At 37.4% G+C, this 24,966-nt stretch overlaps 1 protein-coding gene across 12 annotated transcripts in view; it reads left to right on the top strand.

The window, feature by feature from the left end:
* Nucleotides 1-295: 295 nt before the first annotated feature.
* The window catches only part of PCNX4 (pecanex 4), a 38,950-nt gene continuing 14,279 nt past the window's right edge, over nt 296-24,966 (top strand). For 4 of the 12 annotated variants that reach the window (XR_015134248.1, XR_015134247.1, XR_015134246.1 and 1 more), the window contains exons 1-7: nt 322-1,007; nt 13,875-14,618; nt 19,961-20,140; nt 20,240-20,754; nt 20,990-21,090; nt 21,206-21,328; nt 23,672-24,032. Coding sequence is in view for 7 of the 12 variants with exons in the window: in XM_086320427.1 (XP_086176553.1) it covers nt 13,930-14,618; nt 19,961-20,140; nt 20,240-20,754; nt 20,990-21,090; nt 21,206-21,328; nt 23,672-24,032 (1,969 nt within the window). In the remaining 5 variants the exon portion in view is untranslated. Of the gene's footprint in view, nt 1,008-13,874; nt 14,619-19,960; nt 20,141-20,239; nt 20,755-20,989; nt 21,091-21,205; nt 21,329-23,671; nt 24,033-24,966 lie in introns of those variants that run through there. The other 8 variants (XR_015134250.1, XR_015134249.1, XM_086320428.1 and 5 more) reach the window with 7 other exon arrangements.

Here is a 24,966-nt window from a genome sequence, read left to right as displayed (position 1 = left end):
GGACTGCAGCCCACCAGGCCGCTCCGTCCATGGGATTTTCCAGGCAAGAGTACTGGAGTGGGGTGCCATTGCCTTCTCCGAGCAGCAATAATAGTCCGCCATTATTTAAAAAATAGCTTTTTTTTAAAAATTGGAAAACGGTAACTTTGGCTGACTTTATTAATAAACAGATACCTTGGTGGCATGTTTCACTTATGGGTACTTTGGTTCATAGTATTTAAAATGCAGTCACAAATCCACTCCTGGGGGAAAAATACAATAAAGGGGCGACAGCGAACACGTATATGTATGAAGTATCACTTAAACGCATTTATTACCGTCAGTGTATTGGGTGGCGACGGCCAAAGTGCGGCTGTGGTTAACGTAGGTCGCGGGACCCTGAGCGGTTGAAGTCTCACTACATCCAGACTCGTCAGTCAAACGACTTACTGCTACACGCTCTCAAAATGGCGCCGGCTCTTAAAATCTCTCTATCAGCCTGAGCGCTCTACTCTCCGGAGGAACGTCGCGTCACCAGGGCAACGACGCTCTTGCGTAGAGGCGCGACGCGGGTGAAAGTTCAGAGCTAGAGCGGCGATCCCCCACCGCGGTTTCTGGGCTCTAGGCGAGGCCCGAGCCCACGCAAGTCCCATAGTCCCGGGTCACGCGAGCGTTGGCCCAGAGCTGGGGCGATCCGAGCGCGCCTCTCCCCACTCTCGGCCTTGCCTGGTCAGGCTGAGGCCCAGAGGTAACCTCAGGCAGAGGGGCGGGACGAGCCGAGCGCGCGGCCCGCCCCCGAGGTCCGTTCCGCGCCCTGGGGCGCCTGCTGGAGTTGACGTTAGCCATGGAAACGAGGTGCCGGTCGCGACGCCACCGCGGTGAGCTGGTTGCCGTGGCCGCCGCAGTTCCTCTGCCTTGGCGTTCGGACCGCAGGCAGCCTTCCGGCGGGAGCGCGCACCCCGGGTATACCTGCAGAAGTGCCCTCACCGGGATGCCTTCGCTTCGCCTCTTCCCTCAGGTGACTCCAGGTACGTTAGATCCCTGATACCCACCTTGGCCGCCTTAATTTCCAAGCCTGTGCAGAGTGATGACTGCATTTTTTAAGACATGAGATGAGCTCTGTCTCTAGAGTTCATCAATCTGGTGTGCTTTTAACTTCTTTCGTAAGGCTTCTTTAGACTGTTGAATTTTAGTATTTTATTTTTGAGAGATACTTGGGAAATGGAAAATGGCCCTTTCAGTCTTGGTTTAGGAATGGGCTTGTTACCCAACTAAAGATTACGAACTATGGCCCTTACTACTGTATTAATTTTCTCCTTTTCTCCACTTTTGCTCTAAATCAGTCAAATCACGGACTCCTCAATAGGAACAACTCTTTCCCCACCGATCTGCACTGTCTCTCCACAATCCTGTGTTTATCAAGGACCAACATTTACTTCAGTGAAGTCTACTCCGCCAGAAGTTACTTAATCAGGCCTCTGAATTGTTTTTTTCTCTTATTCACTTGTATAATCTTAGGTGGATTTTTTTCTCATTCCTGCAATTAGGGCAGAGCCCATCCTTTATATTATTGGATGTCTACCATCACCCATGCCAAATCTTCACATCTTTATCATAGCAATCAAAGCCAGTTCAGATGTTGCCATTTTAGTCGTTTAATTGTTTGGACACCTGACCATCACTTTATTTAATTTCCGACTTAAAGAACTGCCTACTAGTTATTAGCTGCCACAGAAAGTACCAGGTGGGGGACCTTTTCTGTTTCTTTTTCTTTTGTAAGAACTTTATTGAGATTAAAATTCATATTCCATACAATTCAAATTTAAAACATTTTCATCACGCCCCCAAAAAGCTCTGTATCCTTTAGCAGCCATTCTCCCTGTCCCCACCAGCCCTAGGCAAACCCTAATCTGTTTTCTGTCCTTATAGATTTGCTCTGGATGTTTCACATAAATGGAATTGTACAGTATGTGGCCTTTTGTGATTGGCTTCTTCCACTTAGCATTCTGTTTTTAGGGTTCATTCATGTTGTATTAATAGCGTGCATCAGTATTTCACTGTTGTTTGTAGTCTTATTAATATTCCAATGTATGGCTATATCTGGAGAAGGAAATGGCAACCCACTCCACTGTTCTTGCCTGGAGAATCTCATGGACAGAGGAGCTTGGCAGGCTGCAGTTCATGGGGTCACAGGGAGTCGGACACGACTGAAGCGACTGGGCATGCACCTATGGATATATCACGTTTTATTTCATCTGTTGATGGCCATTTATGTTGTTTCCGTTTGAGGCTGTTAATAATATTTCTTCTATGAATGTTCATGTACAAATACTTGTGTAGACTAATGTTTTCTTTTCTCATGGGTAAGTACCTAGGAATGAAACTGCTAGGTCATATGGGTGTGTGTGTGTGTGTGTGTGTGTTAGTCACTCAGTTGTGTCCAACTCGTTGAGACCCCATGGACTGTGGCCTGCCAGGCTTCTCTGTCCATGGAATTCTCCAGGCAAGAAGACTGGAGTGGAATATGATAACTATGTTTAGCCTTTTAAGGAACTGCCAGACTATTTCCAAAGCAGCTGTACCATTTTACATTATCATTTGAGTGTTCTGATTTCTCTATAACTTTGGCAGTACTTCTTATTGTTTGTCTTTTAGATAGCCAGTCAAGTGGATTTGAAGATATCTCATTGTGGTTTTGGTTTGCACTTCCCCAATGAGTAATGTTGTTGAACATCATTTCGTATGCTTATGTTGGCCATTTGTATATTATCTATGGATAAATGTCTATTCAGACATTTTGGCCAGTTTTAAATTATTTGTATTTTCATTAAGTTGTACGACATTTTTCTATATTTTCTACAAGTCCCATAACGAATATATAATTTGCAGAAATTTTCTCCCATTTGATGAATGGTTTTGCCTTTTTTCCATTACCTTTTACTTTTTATTTTATTCTACTTTTCTTTAATTGGGTTATAGTTGCTTTATACTGCTGTGTCAGCTTCTGCTGTACAGCATAGTGCATCGTCCATACATAGACATATGCCTCCTCTTTTTCGGATTTCCTTCCCATGTAGGTCACCACAGAGCACAGAGCAGAGTTCCCTGGGCCATACAGTAGGTTCTCATTTGTTATCTGTTTTATATATAGTAGTGTATATATGTGAATCCCAGTCTCCCAATTTGTCCTACCCCCACCCCTGCCTTGTTTTCACTTTCTTGATGGTGAGAACTTTTTCTTTTAGACACTTTCCCCTCTTGTATGTGTTTGTCTTATCAAGTAGTCCTACCTGCCATTGCCATGCTGGCTTAGGTAACAAAAGCTTCCTATTTTGACATTTGTAGATTTCTCTCAGGCCCACCCTTCTCTGAAAACCCCTTTTCCAAATTTATCCTTCTGTTTCTCAATTCACGCACAAAAAACCCCCAAAACTTCCATTTCATATGTCAGTAGCTTGGTGTGATTGAAAAACTCTTAGATGTAGGCCATTTTGTTTTCCTAACATGAAGTTTATCTTTTTTTATTGAAGAATAATTGCTTTACAGAATTTTGTTGCTTTCTGTCAAACCTCAACATGAATCAGCCATAGGTATACGTATATCCCCTCCCTTTCAACCTCCCTCCCATCTACCTCCCCATCCCACCCTTCTAGGTTGATACAGAGCCCCTGAGCCTCTGTTTGAGTTTCCTGAGCCATACAGCAAATTCCCTTTGCCTATCTATTTTACATATGGTAATGTAAGTTTCCATGTTACTCTTTCCATACATCTCACCCTCTCCTCCCCTCTCCCCATGTCCATAAGTCTATTCTCTATGTCTGTTTCTCCACTGTTGCCCTGTAAATAAATTCTTCAGAACCATTTTTCTAGATTCTGTATGTGCATTAGAAACAATATTTATCTTTCTCTTTCTGACTCACTTCACTCTGTATAATAGGTTCTAGGTTCATCCACCTCATCAGAACTGACTCAAATGCATTCCTTTTTATGGCTGAGTAATATTCCATTGTGTATATGTACCACAACTTCATTATCTATTCATCTGTCAGTGGGCATCTAGGTTGCTTCCATGTTCTAGCTGTTGTAAATAGTGCTTCAGTGAACAATGTGATTCATGTGTCTTTTTTAATTCTGGTTTCCTCACGGTATATGCCTAGGAGTGGGATTGCTGGGTCATATGGTGATTTTATTCCTAGTTTTTAAGGAATCTCCGTACTGTCTTCCATAGTGGCTGTATCAGTTTACATTCCAACCAACAGTGCAAGAGCATTCCCTTTCCTCCACACCCTCTCCAGCATTTATTGTTTGTAGACTTTTTGGTGATGGCCATTCTGACCAGTTTGAAGTGATATATCTCATTGTGGTTTTGATTTGCATTTCTCTAACAATGAGCAATGCTGAGCATCCTTTCCTGTGTTTGTTAGCCATCTGTATGTCTCCTTTGGAGAAATGTCTGTTTAGGTCTTTTTCACACTTTTTGATTGGGTTGTTTGTTTTTCTGGTATTGAGTTGTATGAGCTGCTTGTATATTTTGGAAATTAATCCTTTGTCAGTTGTTTCATTTGCTGTTATTTTCTCCCATTCCAAGGGTTGTCTTTTCACCTTGCTTATAGTTTCCTTTGCTGTGCAAAAGCTTTTTACGTTTAATCAGGTCCCACTTGTTTACTTTTGTTTTTATTTGCATTACTCTAGAAGGTGGGTCATAGAGGATCTTACTTTGATTTCTGTCATCAAGTGTTCTGCCTATGTTTTCCTCTAAGAGTTTTATAGCTTCTGGCCTTATATTTAGGTCATTAATCCATTTTGAGTTTATCTTTGTGTATGGTGTTAGGAAGTGTTCTAATTTCATTCTTTTGCATGTAAATGTCCAGTTTTCCCAGTACCATTTATTTAATAGGCTGTCTTCGCCCCATTGTATCTTCTTGCCTCCTTTGTCAAAAATAAGGTACCCATAAGTGCATGGGTTTATTTCTGGGCTTTCTGTCTTGTTCCATTGGTCTATATTTCTGTTTTTGTGCCAGTACTGTACTGTCGTGATGACTGTAGCTCTGTAGTATAATCTGAAGTCAGGAAGGTGGATTCCTCCAGCTGCATTCTTCTTTCTTAAGACTTCTTTGGCTATTCAGGGTCTTTTGTGTTTCCATATGAATTGTGAAATTTTTTGTTCTAGTTCTGTGAAAAATGCCATGGGTAATTTGATAGGGATCACATTGAATCGGTAGATTGTGTTTGGTAGCATAGTCGTTTTCACAAAATTGATTCTTCATACCCAGGAACGTGAAATACCTCTCCATCTGTTTATGTTGTCTTTGATTTCTTTCATTAGTGTCTTATCATTTTCTGTGTACAGTTCTTTTTCCTAACATGAATTTTTTTGTCTCCCGAATTAGTAAAGGTGATTATGCTTAGAAAAGTAGAACTTTTGTATATTTCCTTTCGTATTTTAAAAATAATTTAATTTGTTTATTTTGGCTGTGGTGGTCTTTCTTGCTGCGCAGGCTTTTCTCTAGTTGCAGAGAGCTGGGGCAGCTCTCAAGTTGTGGTGCACAGGCTGTTCATTGCCATGACTCCTCTTGTTGTGGAGCACAAGCTCTAGGGTGCCCAGGTTTTTGTAGTTGCCACATGTGGGCTTACTAGTTGCGGCTTCTGGGCTCTGGAACACAGATTGAATGGTTGAGGCATACAGGTTTAGTTGCTTCCCAGCATATGGGATCTTTCCAGACCAGGGATTAAACCTGTGTCTCCACTGGCAGGTGGATTCTTCACCACTTAATCACCAGGGAAGCCCCTCCTTTCAAATTTCAAAAAAAAAAATACTTTTTTGGAACATGGATGGGCACATTCTATTCATTACTGACAAAGATTGTGTTGGCATTTTTAAATATAACAGGAATTTCTTCTTCTTGACAAATTTAATTTTTTTTAATATTTTTACTTGTAAACTTTCTGTTCTTTGCTTACTCTGTGATCTTGATAATGAAAATTAAAATAATTCCAGAGTTGCTTTTAACAGTAACAATTATTTGGGAGGAAAATTATCTCTCTTCTACTTCGTGTAAACTCCTTTGAGTCAGACAGCAGTGTTTGTACCATCACCTAACACGTTGTAGATCATCAAACGTTATTCCAGTGTTTCAGTTCAGTTCAGTCCAGTCACTAGTCATGTCCGCCTCTTTGCGACCCCATGAATCGCAGCATGCAAGGCCTCCCTGTCCATCACCAACTCCCAGAGTTCACTCAAACTCACGTCCATTGAGTAGGTGATGCCATCCAGCCATCTCATCTTCTGTCGTCCCCTTCTCCTCCTGCCCCCAATCCCTCCCAGCATCAGAGTCTTTTCCAGTGAGTCAACTCTTCGCATGAGGTGGCCAAAGTACTGGAGTTTCAGCTTTAGCATCATTCCTTCCAAAGAAGTCCTAGGGCTGATCTCCTTCAGAATGGACTGGTTGGATCTCCTTGCAGTCCAAGGGACTCTCAAGGGTCTTCTCCAACACCACAGTTCAAAAGCATCAATTCTTCGGCGCTCAGCCTTCTTCACAGTCCAACTCTCACATCCATACATGACCACTGGAAAAAACGATAGCCTTGACTAGACGGACCTTTGTTGGCAAAGTAATGTCTCTGATTTTGAATATGCTATCTAGGTTGGTCATAACTTTCCTTCCAAGGAGTAAGCGTCTTTTAATTTGATGGCTGCAGTCACCATCTGCAGTGATTTTGGAGCCCAGAAAAATAAAGTCTGACACTGTTTCCACTGTTTCCCCATCTATTTGCCATGAAGTGATGGGACCGGATGCCGTGATCTTCGTTTTCTGAATGTTGAGCTTTAAGCCAACTTTGTCACTCTCCTCTTTCACTTTCATCAAGAGGCTTTTTAGTTCGTCTTCACTTTCTGCCATAAGGGTGGTGTCATCTGCATATCTGAGGTTATTGATATTTCTCCCAGCAATCTTGATTCCAGCTTGTGCTTCTTCCAGCCCAGGATTTCTCATGGTGTACTCTGCATAGAAGGTAAATAAGCAGGGTGACAATATACAGCCTTGACATACTCCTTTTCCTATTTGGAGCCAGTCTGTTGTTCTATGTCCAGTTCTAACTGTTGCTTCCTGACCTGCATACAAATTTCTCAAGAGGCAGGTCAGGTGGTCTGGTATTCCCATCTCTTTCAGAATTTTCCACAGTTTATTGTGATCCACACAGTCAAAGGCTTTGGCATAGTCAATAAAGCAGAAATAGATGTTCCTCTGGAACTCTCTTGCTTTTTCCATGATCCAGCGAATGTTGGCAATTTGATCTCTGCTTCCTCTGCCTTTTCTAAAACCAGCTTGAACATCAGGAAGTTCACGGTTCACATATTGCTGAAGCCTTGGTTGGAGAATTTTGAGCATTACTTTACTAGCGTGCGAGATGATTGCAATTGTGCGGTAGTTTGAGCATTCTTTGGCATTGCCTTTCTTTGGGATTGGAATGAAAACTGCCCTTTTCCAGTCCTGTGGCCATTGCTGAGTTTTCCAAATTTGTTGGCATATCAAGTGCAGCACTTTCACAGCATCATTTTCCAGGATTTGAAATAGCTCAACTGGAATTCCATCACCTCCACTAGCTTTGTTGGTAGTGATGCTTTCTAAGGCCCACTTGACTTCACATTCCAGGATGTCTGGCTTTAGGTCAGTGATCACACCATCGTGATTATCTGGGTCGTGAAGATCTTTTTTGTACAGTTCTTCTGTGTATTCTTGCCACCTCTTCTTAATATCTTCTGCTTCTGTTAGGTCCATACCATTTCTGTCCTTTATCGAGCCCATCTTTGCATGAAATGTTCCTTTGGTATCTCTGATTTTCTTGAAGAGATCCCTAGTCTTTCCCATTCTGTTGTTTTCCTCTGTTTCTTTGCATTGATCTCTGAGGAAGGCTTTCTTATCTCTTCTTGCTATTCTTTGGAATTCTGCATTCAGATGTTTGTATCTTTCCTTTTCTCCTTTGCTTTTCGCTTCTCTTCTTTTCATAGCTATTTGTAAGGCCTCCCCAGACAGCCATTTTGCTTTTCTGCATTTCTTTTCCATGGGGATGGTCTTAATCCCTGTCTCCTGTACAGTGTCATGAACCTCAGTCCATAGTTCATCAGGCACTCTATCTATCAGATCTAGGCCCTTAAATCTATTTCTCACTTCCACTGTATAATCATAAGGGATTTGATTTAGGTCATACCTGAATGGTCTAGTGGTTTTCCCTACTTTCTTCAGTTTAAGTCTGAATTTGGTAGTAATGAGTTCATGATCTGAGCCACAGTCAGCTCCTGGTCTTGTTTTTGTTGACTGTATAGAGCTTCTCCATCTTTGGCTGAAAAGAATATAATCAGTCTAATTCGGTATTGACCATCTGGTGATGTCCATGTGTAGAGTCTTCTCTTGTGGTGTTGTAAGAGGGTGTTTGCTACTACCAGTGCATTCTCTTGGCAAAACTCTATTAGCCTTTGCCCTTCTTCATTCCGTATTCCAAGGCCAAATTTGCCTGTTACTCCAGGTGTTTCTTGACTTCCTACTTTTGCATTCCAGTCCCCTATATTGAACAGGACATCTTTTTGGGGGGTTACTTCTAAAAGGTCTTGTAGGCCTTCATAGAACCGTTCAACTTCAGCTTCTTCAGCGTTACTGGTTGGGGCATAGACTTGGATTACTCTGATATTGAATGGTTTGCCTTGGAAACCAACAGAGATAATTCTGTCGTTTTTGAGATTGCATCTAAGTACTGCATTTCGGACTGTTTTGTTGACCATGATGGCTATTCCATTTATTCTGAGGGATTCCTGCCCGCAGTAGTAGATATAATGGTCATCTGAGTTAAATTCTCCCATTCCAGTCCATTTCAGTTCACTGATTCCTAGAATGTCGACATTCACTCTTGCCATGTCCTGTTTGACCACTTCCAATTTGCCTTGATTCATGGACCTGACATTCCAGGTTCCTATACAATATTGCTCTTTACAGCATCGGACCTTGCTTCTATCACCAGTCAAATCCACAACTGGGTATTGTTTTTGGTTTGGCTCCATCCCTTCATTCTTTCTGGAGTTATTTTTCTACTGATCTCCGGTAGCATATTGGGCACCTACTGACTTGGGGAGTTCCTCTTTCAGTATCCTATCATTTTGCCTTTTCATACTGTTCATGGGGTTCTTAAGGCAAGAATACTGAAGTGGTTCGCCATTCCCTTCTACAGTGGACCACATTCTGTCAGACCTCTCCACCATGACCCACCCATCTTGGGTGGCCCCACGGGCATGGCTTAGTTCATTGAGTTAGATAAGGCTGTGGTCCTAGTGTGATTAAATTGACTGTCTTACTTGGATTTCTCTTACCTTGGACGTGGGGTATCTCTTCACGGCTGCTCCAGCAAAGCACAGCCGGTGCTCCTTACCTTGGACGAGGGGTATCTCCTCACCACTGCCTCTCCTGACTTTGAATGTCCACAATGTTTACATTTGTGGAAAGTACTAATTTATCATTTAGCTGTTTCTCTGTGAAAGGAAGAATTTAGTCTAACAACTATTAAAATGTAATGGTTAATCCTTGCCAGCATCTTCTAACAGTGCTTCAAGAGCAAGTTAACATAATGGGGGGAAAGGGTTGTAACATAAGTCACAGTTAATATCCTTCATATATAAAAAGTTTTTTAAAATAAGAAGGTGAATACTTCAGTAGAAAAGAGGCCAAGGACATGAGGAAATTACAAAAAATATGTGACATTTACCTACACATACAACATATATACATACATGTAATGAATATTCTCAGAGAGATAGAGCATATTTATAAAATAATAATAGTATTCTATAAAAAGCAATATTTAGGGATGAAAAAGTGCTTTTAGAAGTTAAAAATAGGAGAGCAAAGATTTACTGTAACTTGATGTTCCTCAAAGTACAACAGAACTTTAGTAGAGGTACAGTGAACAAGTGCTCCTTGGATATCACCTCATACCTGTTAGGATAGCTGTTAAAAAAAAAGATAGCAAGTGTTGGGGAGGGTGTGGAGAAATTGGAACCTTCCCACTGTTAGTGGGAATACAAAATGGCACATTGCACAAAAGTAGTACAGTGGTACTGAAAACATTTTATGAAGAGTCCTTGAAAAATTAAAAATGGAACTGCCATGTGATCCAGTAATTCCATTTCTGGGTATTTATCCAAATGAATTGAAAGCAAGATCTTTCAATATATTTGCACTTTCTTGTTTACTGAAGCATTATTCATAATAGCCAAAAAGTAGAGGAAATCAAGTGTCCATCATCTGATGAATGGATAAAGAGCATGTGATATGTACATAAAATGGAATATTAATAAGCCCTAAAAAAGAAATCCTGCCAGATGTGACAACATGGATGAGCCTTAAAGACATGATAAATTATATAAACAAGTCACAGAAAGGCAAATACTACATGATTCCACTTACATAAGGTATCTAAAATCATCAAAGTCCTAGAAACAGGGAATAGAATGATATGCCAGGCACTTGGGGGAGGAATAAATGGAAAGTTACTATTTAGCAAGTTTTAGTTACACAAGATGAATAAGTTCTAGAGACTTACTGTACAACATTACCGTGGTAGTTAACAATGCTGCATTGTACACTTAAAAATCTAAGAGGGTAGATCTTATGTTAGTATCTTTTTCATTAAGAAAAAATTCTAATCTAGTGGAAAATAAGTGTGTGGATTCAGTGAATGAAACCAACAATAAAAACAGTATGCTAGATTTTTTTTTTTTAAGTAACCTTTGCTAACCAAAATCAGGCAATTGCTAAAACTTCTATTTCTAAGAATTCTTTTTGTCAAATATAGAGAACTATGAATTCAGAATAATCCCCCCAAACTGCCACTTTTTGTTATCTCTTTCTTTGTTTTAAGGGATTTTCAGGCTGATATCTTGTATGATTACCAAAGTTAAGATTTTGGTAACTAAGTACTCCCATCTGTACCATTGCCAAATTGATCTCTGTTTCCTATTGGGTAACCGGTAAAAAATGTGACTCAGATTCCAAATAAAGCAACCTATTTATGGCTGTTTTGTCGGCCTGCTTTCAGAGTAGCATATGAAGGAAGCATACGGCTTAAATCATTGTTGTGGCAACCATCTTTATCCCTTAACTTCTCTTTTCACAGCTTTTACATTTTTTTCCCCTGAAGCCTTGAGCCATTATTCATTTTAACATATTGTAAGTAGCAGCCATATAAATACATTAGTCTGTCTTTAACAGTCTCTCAAAGTGTGCCAAATTTTCATTTAGGGAGTTAGTTTTAATCTGATTCTATTTTTCATGCTAGTAATCCAGATTAGGATTTAGAAAATCTGTCTGTATAAATGTAACTGTCGTTTCATACAAAGATGTTTTTAAAGTAATCCAGGATCTGTAATAAAGTAAAAGCCAAACAGTACTAATTTATCATAATTTTTGCCTAAATGAATTTACAGCATTTGTCATGTAATACTCTTTTATTCTTACGGTATGAGAAAAAAAAAACCTGATGTACTTGCTGCCTATGAAATTTCTATTTATTTTTTTTTTCTTGTGTACCTTCATTCATGACATTCTTCTTTAAATGGTATATCTTTTTTAACTCCACCTGGCTAAATATTTAAGGTTCCAACTGAAGCCCAGGCCAATATTTCTGAAAGCAATTTCCATAAAACACTGCACACATGATCCGTTATTAGATATCAAGGGGAAAATAGGTTCCAAGGTCAAATAAGTTTGGAAAACTTAAATGATATATTTTAAGCAGATTTGAAATGGTGTTTTGTTTTGTTTTTAACTCGAAGATGTCTCAGAATCTTTGGTCTGCTGATATCCATTATGACTCTTCAAGATGACAGTCTGGTATAATAGTTTCTCAAACTTCTCTAACCATAGACATCTGTTTAAGAAACATTCTGTAGGGCAAACAGTCCTGTATCTTTCAGCCTTTCTTTTTATATCCCTTTAAAATAAAGCGCCATCCTAGTGTCCTCCCCTAGTGTTTGTATACTTACACACGTGGAATAACCATGTATACCTGAAAGTGTGCATACTTTTTTTTTTCTGTTACATATGGGATCATCAATGTGTTTATTTTACTTTGCAATATATTGTGGGCATCTTTCCAAGTTTCCAAGTCAACAATAGATCTTCTTTAGACTATTCCACTCTTTGGAATATAATCACAGAATATTCAACCAAATGGGCGAGAACATTTAAATTTACAGAAGACTCAAAAGTACTAAAAGGTAATTGAATATGGGCAGTAACATGCAGCTAGATAATCTAGTTTATAAGGTATTTTCAATTTGTGGCTTCCTTTCCCGGCAAGTCATCTCACATTGTTCCTGACTTCCCTTAGTGGAGAAGGAGGGGTCAGCTTTTAAATGCCCAAGCCAGTCATCCAGGCTCTTTTTCCTATCTGAGAGCATCATCCATAGGTAACTGAAATTAGAATCTTTGCCCACCTGCCCATGGTTCTGCTGAACAAGCATGTCAGAACACAGTACACTGACATCAGTATGCAGGAGATAAGCTCATTCAGAGGGCGAGGAGGCAGTCTGCATTTTCTGAGGTTAAACTATCAACGAATAAGGTTCCATCTGGCCCTCTGGTTCTGTTATTTTGTGAGTACTTGCAGGGCTGTGATGTGATTAAAAGCTATGACCTTCTGTGCAGAACTAAGACCAGTAGCTGGAAGATATAAGACAATAGGTATTTACAGGATAAAGAACTTCCCAGGTTCCCAAGATGTGCTGTAAGGTAGTTATTCTCAATGGTGACCCAAAAGCTCTCTCCAGGGCTGATACTGGTTGGGTAGGAGGAACTTTCAGAAAGACTCTCTTAAACTGATGTGAAGAAAAGTTACTTTAAGATGGCTTTAAGTTTTTTGTGTGCGGTAAAATACATAGAACATAAAATTTACCATCTTCACCATTTCCAAGTGTACAGTTCAGTGGTACTCTGCAGTCACATTGTTGTGCCATGAATTTCATGAAGTGGTTTGCATGTGGTAACCTAGTTAATAATATGCATGTAAACTGGCCCTTAGAGTCTTTGGTTTCCAGTTGTTCTTTCTACTACATGTTGAGTTGCAAATGGCTTTTTATTGAACTACTATTTTAGCAGAATTTGACTTTTTAAATTAGCAGAAAACCTAAATTTACTATAATTGTTAAGAGATGCGACTACTAACAGTATCTCTATTTTCCACCTCTATTTCCATTTCACTTCAAGGGAATTACAGAGAATATCCTTATTTTATAGAGCAGAGGTTGGCAAACTGTGGCCCACAGGCTCATCTGGCCCACAGCCTGTTTGGGTAAAGACTGTAAAGTTATATTGAAACGTGACTACTAATATCCACTTATGTATATATTATCTATGGTTGCTTTTCTGCAACAACAGCCGGGTTGAGTCACTGAAACAGAGACCATATGGTCCACAAAGCCTAAAATATTTACTATTTGACCCTTTATAGAAAAACTTTGCTCACCCTTGTAATAGAAAAGTATAAAAGAACAAACAACAGAAACACTCAGGGAAATAATCGGTTAAACCACTAACAGATTCGAGTTGAGAGTACTGGCTTTTTGAACTTGCCTTTGACCTTAGAATCTGAAAATGTGAGTTACTTAAGAAATTCTAAGTTTATCTAAGTTCTGTGTAAATTAATAGTGAATATTTTTTTTTCATATTCACTTAAAAAGCACTTAGCAACTGTTTGTTTTGTGCCAAGTACGTGTCAGGCAATGGAAAGGAGATAGAGAAGTGAAGATACAAATCCTGCCCTAAGGAACTAACTAATGGAAATGTGGATTTTTTTCTCCCTTATGTTTTAAGTATGATGTTTTCAAATAGTGATTTTTTTCTTTTTCTTAGTGACTGCTGTATTACAGAAAAGAAAGTGACTTTCAGAATAATCTGAGTGAGAAGGATGAGTCCAGATGTGCCTCTGCTGAACGATTACAAACAGGACTTCTTCCTGAAGCGCTTTCCACAGACTGTTCTTGGAGGCCCTCGACTCAAACTGGGCTATTGTGCCCCTCCTTACATATATGTTCATCAGATTGTCCTTTTTTTGGTGCCATGGGTTTTAGGCGGAATAGGAACACTTTTGTACCAATTAGGCATCCTGGAAGACTATCACACAGCAGCGCTTTCAGGTGGACTGATGCTTTTCACTGCGTTTGTCATCCAGTTCACAAGTTTATACGCCAGAAACAAATCAGTAACAGTGGAGAGAATGCTGACCACAGACATTTTAGCAGAGGAAGATGAGCATGAGTTTACAGGTTGTGCTGGTGCTGAGACCATCAAATTTCTGATTCCTGGCAAAAAACATACGGCCAACACAGTTTTTCATTCTGTTCTTGCTGGACTACTGTGTGGTCTTGGAACATGGTATTTGCTCCCGCAAAGAATAACCCTGCTGTATGGCAGTGCGGGAGGCACTGTTCTACTCTTTGTCTTTGGATGGATGACGCTGTGTATAGGAGAATATTCTTTAATCGTAAACACACCTACAGAGTCTGCAACTTTCCAAACCCAGGATGCTTATGAAATCACTCCTCTTCTGAGACCTGTTTATATTTTTTTCTTCGTTTCTATAGATCTTGCACACAGGTAATAAACTATCAAATACTTTATAACTTTCTTTATTTTTAAGCAATGTCCTTAGTATTTAAAAAAAAAAAGAGTCTATGAATTAAGTCACCAAACCATTGAGTGATAAGTTGTTTTGATAATTAATCTCATAGGACTAATCTTTGTTAAACATTCATTCTAAAGCAGTAGTTAAATCTTATTGAAGAGTAAAAAGAAAATCCTTTATAAGTAAAGTTTAATTCCTGTATTTACTTTAAATAAGGAGCCATGAATCTGTAGCATAGCCTGGCTAAAACCTGTGAAAAGAGAACTTTCCTGTGAGGGGAAACAGAAATTTAAAATTGATACTGATAAATGTTATACATAGATTGAATGGATTTAAAATGGATAGAATAACTTACTTAATTTTGTTGTAACTATAGAAAATAGTTGATTTTTTAAAATCAATTTACTATGGAAGAAAAAGAGAAAATAGCCATTGTAAACACAATTATTTGACCTCTTTGGCTTGCCTTTTCTAAATCTGACATTTCTTTCTATAGTTTGTAGTTTTCTCTTTCACCAATAGAAATGTAGAGGCACCACTTACAGCACCACTGAATGTTTGTGCCCCTCCATTCATATGTTGGAGAAGGAAATGGCAACTGACTCCAGTATTCTTGTCCGGAAAATGCCATGGACAGAGGAGCCTTGTGGGCTACAGTTCATGGGGTCGCAAAGAGTTGGACACAACTGAGTGACTGAGCACATTCATACGTTAAATCCCTAACCTGCATTGTGGTGGTATTTTGAGATGGAGTTTTTGGAAGCTGATTAGGACAATAAGGGTGGGGCCCTAGTGGGATGGGATTAATACCCTTATAGGAAGAGACACCAGAGAGTCTGATTTCTCCCTTTAACATATGAAGGTAAAGGGAGAAGGCAGCTGCCTGCAAGCCAGAAAGAGTTTTCACCATACCTTAATCATGGTGGCACTCTGATCTCAGACTTTAAGATCTGTAAGAAATAAATTTCAGTTGTTTAAGCCATTCAGACTATTTCTTTAGGAGCTAACTAAGATTTTGATACCAGGAAGCTGGGGTGAAAGTGAAAGTGTTAGATGCTCAGTCATGTCCGACTCTGTGATCTCATGGACTGTAGCCTGACAGACTCCTCTGTCCATGGAATTCTCCAGGCAAGAATACTGGAATGAATTGTCATTTCCTTCTCCAGGGACCTTTCTGACCCAGGGATTGAACCCGGGTTTCCTGCAATGTGGGCAGATTCTTTACCATTTGAGCCACCAAAGATTCTTTTAGAAGATGGTGTACTCCAATAACAAATACCTAAAAGTATAGAAGCAGCTTTGGAACTGGATAATGGGTAGAGGCTAGAAGAGTTTTGAAGTGAGTGCTAGAAATATGGACATTAAAGGCAATTCTGGTGAGCTCTTAAGACAGCAGTGAGAACAGGTTATAGAAAACTAGAGGAAAGGGCAGTCCTTGTTAGAAAGTCGCAAAGAATTTGTAAAGAACTTTTTCTGAAGTTTTGTGAAAGGTAGAACTTGAGAGTAATGAATTAGGACATATAGCTGAGGAGATACCTAAGCAAAGTGTTGAATGAACAGCTTAATTTCTCCTGACTGCTTATAATAAAATATAAAGAAGAGAGATAAATTGAAGTAGGAATTGCTAAGCAAAATGGAACCAGAGGTTGAAGGTTTAGGAAACTGTCAGCCTGTCCATATTGTAAAAAATGAGAAAGCATAATCTGAAGGGAACACCAAAGGTGTGGCCAGACTGTCACTCATGAATTTAACGAGTTCTGGGATTATATGAGTAGAAACACGGAAACAAACATACAATGAACGAAGGCTGTTCAGCTTCTTAAATTTGACAGGACAGGGATATTAGAGTTATTTGGCTGTGAACATGTGTTTTTCTTTAAGAAGAGAGAAAAGTGACCTCAAAAGTGATTCTGAGATTATCAGGTTTCAGCAGGCTAGAAGGTCTCTGCTGGAAGCGTTGGGTCTGGTACTGCTCTGTAGAGCTATGGTGCATAGAACCCACACCTAGAGCTCTTTGGGTCACATGCCACTCTGGGGACCTGGAGAGCAGAGTATGAAACCAAGGAGGATTATTCTCCAACCTTTAAATCTAATGAAATTTGCCTTGCCAGATGTTGGACTTCTTTAGGACCAAACACCCCTTCTTTCTTTCCTGTTTCTCCCTTTGGGAATGGGAATGTCCATCTTTTGCCTGTCCCACCACTGGGTTTTGGAAGCACATGACTTGTCTGGTTTCATAGGTTCACACTGGAGAGGATTTTGTCTCAGGATAAGTCATACCTCGTCTTACCTGTATATGATTTAGATGATATTTAGATATAACTTTGGACTTCAGAGTTGATGCTGGAATGAGTTAAGAATTTTGTGGCTGTCGAGAAGGAATGAATATATTTTTCAGATAAGAAGAACATGAATTTGGGAGACTGGGGTGGAATGTTACAGACTGACTGTATGTCTCTTCAAAACTCATATGTTGAAGCCCTAACCCCCCAGTGTAGTGATATTTTGTGAGAGTCTTTGGGAGGTAATTAGTTGGGGTAGTCCTAGTCCCTAATGGAATTGGTGCCCCTGTGGAGACACTAGAGAGTTTCATCTCTTTCCACCACGTGAGGATGCAGTGAGAAATTGGCTTCCTGAAGCCAGAAAGAGAGTTCTCGTTAGAACCCAATCATAATGGCATTCTGATCTCAGACTGTGAGAAATAAATTTCTATTGTTTGAGCTGCTTGTCTTAGGATACTTTGTTATGTACCGGAACTGTGAGAAGTTTCTATTGTTTGAGCCATCTAATCTATCCTACTTTGTTATGGTAGCCTAAAAGAAAACAAGGCATTTAAAAATGTGTAGCCAGTTTGTGTACTGAAACGGACTGATTCTTAGACGTCTAATGTTCCTTAGCTCTTAATCTTTTCTAATTGTGTTACATTGATGGACCAGAGGACACTATAACAGCTTTATAGTTATTCAGCTAATCATATATGTAAAGAGAGAATTTATGGAAATTCTGTTATAATTGATTTCTGAGTACCACTAGAATTTCTAACTATAAAATATGTTAATTGCTTGATTTTGAGAAGTTAACAAAATCAAGTTTAAATGTATATTTATACATTTGACCCTTTTTAAAAGATTTAAGTTTATAAGATTATTATTTTCAGAATGTAAATTATTGAGTTACTATCTCACTGTAGGTGAGATAACTGCAGATAAATACTATATGAAATGTGTATTCAAATTTGGAGAGTTGTCAGATATGTCAAGTTGTATCTTAAGTTCCTTTCAGAGAATATTAAAGTTTAAGAGATAAGCCATACAGTGTAGTAAATTTCTCTTTCTTCATCCTTTATTCTACCTAGTATAGTTGTATATTAATAATTTTTAAATGATTTTTTCTAACATTTTTATTAAAGACAAATGTTAAACCTACAATTCTTAATTCATAGACTCTCAGGAACTGTTTGAATGAATGATACATATTTATATCATCTTATTCACTATGTATTAAGAACATCTTTTTCTAGGTACGTGGATTGTGAGTGAGTGTACAGAACTTGAAATATTTTTATGGTTGTTAGAAAAACAGGTTTTTTTCTTGCAGGCTTGGATTTTTTTTTTTTTTTTGCTCTAGAAAATTCCTGTTATGTTATCAGAAACTTTAATATTTAAACATTTTTCTGTATAAAAGAACCACATTAATCATCTGTTTGATTATCCTGAATCATACACATAGGAAAGTAATCACAATGTTTGGTTACTTCAATTATGTGTTCTTATTTATTTGTGATATATTTATACCTTCTGTACTATTGCTTGTTGTTTACTTTAAGGACAAAAACAGATTGGAGGGGCAGGAATAGAACTTGGGTAAATATTTCCTGAGTATACATTATTTTTATACAAATTATCCTTTCTTTGAATATGTTAGCAAGGGAACTGTTGTATTTTTAAAAAAAAAAACAAAAATAGCTGTACAAATCTACACGTTTTCCTTGACCTTCTACGGCATATTGTTTGTGGTTTGATTTTCTTTTTTGTTACTGGAGTGTTTTCATCTCAGAATGAAATGAATTTTATTTTAAAACTACACTACAGCAAGTATTATCCTCTAATGTAGCATCACATTGTTAATTAATCGTGTTCATTAATTCTCTGCTTATAAAAATTTGAAGGACATACATTATGAAGCAGAGTACATTAGCTTGCATCATCCTGGTATTTGTGTGAGGAAGCACATTTATACCATTATTATAATCGTAGTTGCTATGCATTTGTTTCTGGGCTGTTAATTTAGACTAAAGTGGATAATTACTGAAGTTGCCTTTCTGCGTGACTTTGGTTCCTAGCAGCTCAGATATTCAAGTACAATTACTATGCTATAAGTTTTGAGATTTAGTTATCTCTTCTGAAAATTGTCTTTGGATCTCTGTAAGTACTACAGCATTGTTGGTTTCCAGGCAAGGTGTTTGGTTAACTTTATGCCAAGAACTTAACAACATATAGATAATGTTTATTCTTCTGTGCTTTAAAGTTTTTATCAAATTATTTGAAGCAATTTTATGGTAAGTGCTGTACCAAAAACCAGTTTCTCAACTTAAGATAGAAGACTTCACTCATTAATGAGATTGTGCTGTACAAGTTTCTGTTCCCAAATCTGTACCACTGTTTATTCAAAATAGAAATAGTATATGCTGGTTAAGTTCCCAGGCTAAACCACAGAGATGTGTTCATAACCTCAGGTTGCTGACCTCTGATATTGAATGTACTGACTTGAAATTCTAGGACCTGGGAGCAAGACAGTACAGGAAAGAGTCGGAGGAAAAGAAGAGCTTTCTCTCTTTGCTAGCTGCTAATGTATGAACCCTAGGAAGTCTTTGGCTTTTCTAGAGTTGCCTGCAATTTTAAATTAAAAAATTTCAAACTGTAAAGACTCATTAGTGGAATTGTAGCCAATGTAATTGGAGCCATGTTTAAACATTTAAGGGAGAAGTATTTTTGCCATGGGCTCAGTTTAGTTTTACAAATCCCTAAACTCAGTTTTATTTAGTTAATTACTTAGTCCTTCTTTTCACATTTGAATACATATATTTTCTAAGTACTACACTTGTATACAATTGACTACTTGCTGGTATAGAAGGACAGTGAGCACAGTTTGTGTTTTTGATATTTTGCAGTTTGGTACTAGGACCTTTTTGTAAATGTATTTCTTGTTTCAGGGTGGAGGTAGGGTGTAGAGGAAAATGTATGTGTTTTGTTTTTCCTGGAAAGATCTTCTATTTATTGTTTTGTATGATTTAAATACTTTCTTTTTATTGTAGGTTTATGGTAAATATACCAGCTCTAGAACAGATGAATCAGATTTTACACATCTTGTTTATATTTTTACCCTTTTTTTGGGCATTCGGGACCCTACCCCCACCTGATGCACTTTTCTTATGGGCAATGGAGCAGGTTTTAGAGTTCGGCCTTGGAGGCTCATCTATGTCAACTCACCTACGGTAATTATTTTCAGTATTAAAGCGATAGTGTAATTTATTCTCAAGGAACATTTTTTTTTCTTTTCAAGCAGATCTTTTTTTTCTTTCCCCCCTCTGCAGGTTGTTAATAATGTTCATCATTTCTGCTGGAACAGCTGTAGCATCTTATTTCATTCCCAGCACTGTTGGTGTGGTTCTTTTCATGACTGGACTTGGGTTCTTACTGAGTCTTAACCTAAGTGAGATGGTTCTTGTCTTCAAACACAGTGTGACCAGACACAGAGTTGGAACCAAATCTAATGCTTTATCCAGTGGTTCAGAAATCCGGTTTACTTGGAGGGAATACCTTTTCTACAGCGTTGTATTAGTCTTGGCCCTCTTAGAAACTGGTTTGTTGCATCACTTTGCTAGTTTCTCACAGACTTCCAAAAACAGTCCTCAGGCTGTTGTTGGCTATACTTTGATGATATTATTTATAATACTGTGGATACTTAAAGAAATTCAAAGTATCTATATCTTTGGAATTTTCCGGAACCCTTTCTATCCAAAGGATGTGCAAACTGTGACTTTATTCCTAGAGAAGCAGACAAAGCTTATGAAGATTGGTGTTGTCAGACGGATTTTAATAAATCTAGGTAGGCAGATAAAACATAATAAACTTGCATTATATCTAGGAAGTATACAAAAATATTACAGAATTCCTGTATTTGTATAATGTTATATTGCATATAGATATTCCTTTATGTTTTGGTTTGTTTGCTTATTCTTTTTTAATTAATTGCTTGAATGTGCTCATAAAAATACAGGCCAAAATTAAATATGGTAAAAGGTTATTTTGCCTTCATTAAATTTGTCTCTTTTTTGTCTTAGTGTCACCTTTGGCTATGATAGCATTTCTTTCACTGGACAGTTCCTTACAAAGGCTTCACTCTGTATCTGTCTCCATTGGATTCACAAGAGCTTTTAGAATGGTAATACTAGTATGCACTTAATAGTATGTTCCTGTTCCCAAATTATGATTTTGTTTAGCAGTTTACTTAAATTACCAAATTCTGCCTAGTAAAATGGTTAATTTGTATACTGCAGGTATGGCAAAATACAGAAAATGCTTTATTGGAGACAGTCATTGTATCAGCAGTGCACTTGCTGATCTCCAATACAGACCTATGGTGGAGCAGAAGCCTGGATACAGGAATCAAACTCTTACTGGTGATTATGTTTTTTTAACATTTTTAATGAGATGTATTTCATATACCATAAAATCATTCACTTAAAGTCTGAAGTTCTGTGGTACATATTCAGAACTTTGCAGCCATCACCACAATCTTAGATAATTTTCAACATCCCAGAAAGAAACCTCATACACATTAATAGTCATTTCCATTCCACTCTCCATCCATTCTACTACTCCAGCCCCAGCAACTATTAATCTACTGTTTCCAAGGACTTTCTAGTTCTGGACATTTCACATGATCAAAATTATCTAGTATGTTGTCTTTTGCATTTGGCAAAAGACACCAACAGTTGTATTACTTTTTCACTATAGGATTTTCATTAATGTGAACTCTATTTTTGTGATTTTAATAGTGCATTTCTCTGAATGCTAATGGTTCATCTCTATGCATTTTTATTGGCCATTTATGTATGTTTTTGAAGGAAATGTCTATTCAAATTCTTTGTCCATTTTTACCCGGGTTATTTGCCTTTTTACTGTTAAGTTTAATAAGAGTTCTTCATATATTCTGCATAAGTTCCTTGACAGATACATGATCAGGAAAAATTTTCTCCCATTATGTAGGTTTTCTTTAGCTTACTTGATAATGTCCTTTGAAGCAAAAAAGTTTTAATTTTTATGAAGTTCTATTTATTTCTTTTGTTGCTTGTATTTTTTTGGTGTCATATCTAATAAACACTGCTTTCAAGATCATAAAGATTTACTATGTCTTCTAGTTCTTACACTTGATTCTGTGATCTACTTGGAATTAATTTTTGTATATATTATGAGGTAAATTTCCAAGTCCATTCTTTTGTATATGGATGTACAGTGGTTTCAGTATCGTTTATTCAAAAAGCTATTTTTCCCTCAGTGACTTCTCTTGGCACCTTGTTGAAAGTCAAGTAACAAATATAAGGGTTCATTTCTGGACACTCATTCTCTTTTCCATTCGTCTATATATCTGTCCTTATGCCAGTACAACACTGTCTTGATTACAATACTAGCTTTGTAGTAGTTTTAAAATTGGGAAGTGTGGATCTTATGACTTTGTGGGTTTTTTTCAAGATTGTTTGACTATATTAATAATTCTTAAATGTTTATAGTATTCAGTATGTATCTTATTTTGTACTATGTAGTATTTTGTAGTATTGAAGCTATCAGCTTTTCTCTTTGGGAAGCTTTTAAATTACTAATTCAGTTTCTCTACTTGTTATATGTGTAGTCAGATTTTCTCTTTTTTCTTGAATCAGTTTTGGTAATTTATGTCTTTTTCTTAGAAGTTGTCAGTTTTATCTAAGTGACCTAATTTTTTGGCATATGGTTTTTCATAATATTCTCTTTATGTTTTTTTCTGTAAGAGAAAAAACAGTTTTTTGCTGGTAATGTTATCTGTTTCATTCCTGATTTTAGTAATTTACATCTTCTATGTATTTTTCTTGGTCAGTCTGGCTAAAAGTTTGTCAGTTTTGTTGATCTCCTCAAAAAAAAAAAAAAAAAAAACAGCTTTTGGTTTCATTGATTTTTATCTATAATTTTTCTATCCTCTATTTTATTAATTTCTACTCTAGTCTTTATTATTTCTCTACCTCTGCTTACTTGAGATTTAGTTGCTCTTTGTTCTCTAGTTTCCTAAGATGGAAGATTAGGTTACTGGTTTAAGATACTTCTGTTCTTTTAATATATACAGTTGTAACTATAAATTTCCCTCTGAGGATTATTTTTGCTTTGTCACAAGTTTTGATTTGTGTTTCATTCATCTGAAAATGTTTTGTTATTTATCTTGTGATTTCTTCTTTGACCTGTTGTTTATTTAGGAATATGTCTTTTAATTTCAACATTTCATTCTGTTGTTGATTTAATTCAGTTTTGATTGAAGAACATACTTTTATGATTGTATAAATATATTTAGTATGATATCAGTCAGTTGAGATTTGTCGTGTGGCATGATGTATAATTAAGATTAAGATTTCTTAATCTGTAAAGTATTCTCTAAAATAAGGATAAATTAAGTATAGTTGCTTAACTATTCACTACTTCTAGTTCTTATGACTTAACAAGCATGTAACGCAGAGCTTAATCAACCATAAGATAGATGTAGCACTCTGTCATTTCTCTTTAGTACTACTTTTTTTTAAGAGAGTCTAAACTTTTAAAAATATAGTCTCATTTGCTAATTGTGGGAATCAAGAAAATTATAACAGAGAATCTTACATTAGGGCAATCCTCTCAGAAATCTTGGGGCAATGATAAAATTATATTTATTGTTTTTCTTATATGATCTTGAAAATTCATGATAAGTATTTAAGAATAAAAAAGTCGTTTTTATGTCTCTCCAGGTTGGTATCATGCGTGATCGACTGATTCAGTTCATCGCTAAATTGCAGTTTGCTGTGACTGTGTTTGTGGCATCGTGGACAGAGAAAAAACGTAGAAAATCAGCCACCACTTTGGGTGTACTCAGCATTGTCTTCTCTCCATTCATGTTGGTCTTCATAGTTTTTTCTACACTGCTCTCCTCTCCCTTACTCCCCCTCTTTACCCTTCCTTTGTTCTTGGTGGGGTTTCCTCGACCTATTCAGAGTTGGCCAGGAGTGGTGGGCACCACAGCCTGTGTGTGTGCAGATACAGTGTACTATTGCCAGATGGTCCCAGGTTTAACCACTGCGCTGCAGTCTGCAATGGCAGCTGGGAGTTTAGGTAAGTGAAAGGGTTGTACTTAAGACATCTTCAGTAATATATTTGAAGTATAGGAAAATGAACACACAGAAAAACTGTATTTTGATCCAACTATTATACAGATTCTAATACTTTGATGTGCAGGCAGACAGACTAAATATGAAGAAGTATATCTTCTTGTTTTGAGGTAAATAAAGTCATAAAATAAAAATACTGAGTGAAAATTTCATTAACACCTTAATTTTGGCAATTTTTAAGAAATATTTTCTTGACTCACATCAGGTTATAGTCCACCATGATGCATGAAAACACCTTATTTTCCAAAATTTTCATGAATTTATGATGAGTTCATGTCAGGTAGAAGTAACAGCTTAAGCCCATAGAGTGAAAACCAGTTTTATATATCAAATTGAAGAACTTAAAGAAGTGTGCTTGTGTCTTACTAGTTACTATAACCAGTATTACGTATCAAATTGAAGAACTTAAAGAGGTGTGCTGTGTATTACTAGTTACTATCTACCAACTGCAGCAGTCTGACAAGGCTAGAGGCAAGGTAGCATAAAAGCTTTGGTCCGTGATCCATAGCCTTCCAAAATGAAGTGCTGTATGAATATTAGCAAGATTTTTGATGAGAATGGACTAATATTATAATCATAATTTTGTGATAGCTTTCTAATTTCATCATACACTATGTAAGTTCAACTATTTTATATTTCTCAAGATTGGCTGTAGAGAAGGTACAAACTGATGACAATAGTTCGTTGTCTCCTGCCATATACCTTAGCCGCGTATTTGGTTTAAATATGGCCAGTGACTTCTTAGCACACTGACTCCGCTAGCAAAGAATAGCAATTTAAAATTGGAATTGTTATGTTTACTTGGGTTGAGTTTTTAACATTATCTATTAAGTGAGATAATTTAGTAAAAACTTTTTGTAATACAAATTTTTCATGAA

This window comes from Bos grunniens, chromosome 10 (genome assembly GCF_055505025.1).
Source record: "Bos grunniens cultivar Pamir isolate PY7600 chromosome 10, Bosgru_T2T1.0, whole genome shotgun sequence".
Lineage (NCBI taxonomy): Eukaryota > Metazoa > Chordata > Mammalia > Artiodactyla > Bovidae > Bos > Bos grunniens.
The sequence above is the reverse complement of the archived record's forward strand: the minus strand, read 5'-3'. Positions and strand labels throughout refer to the sequence as shown.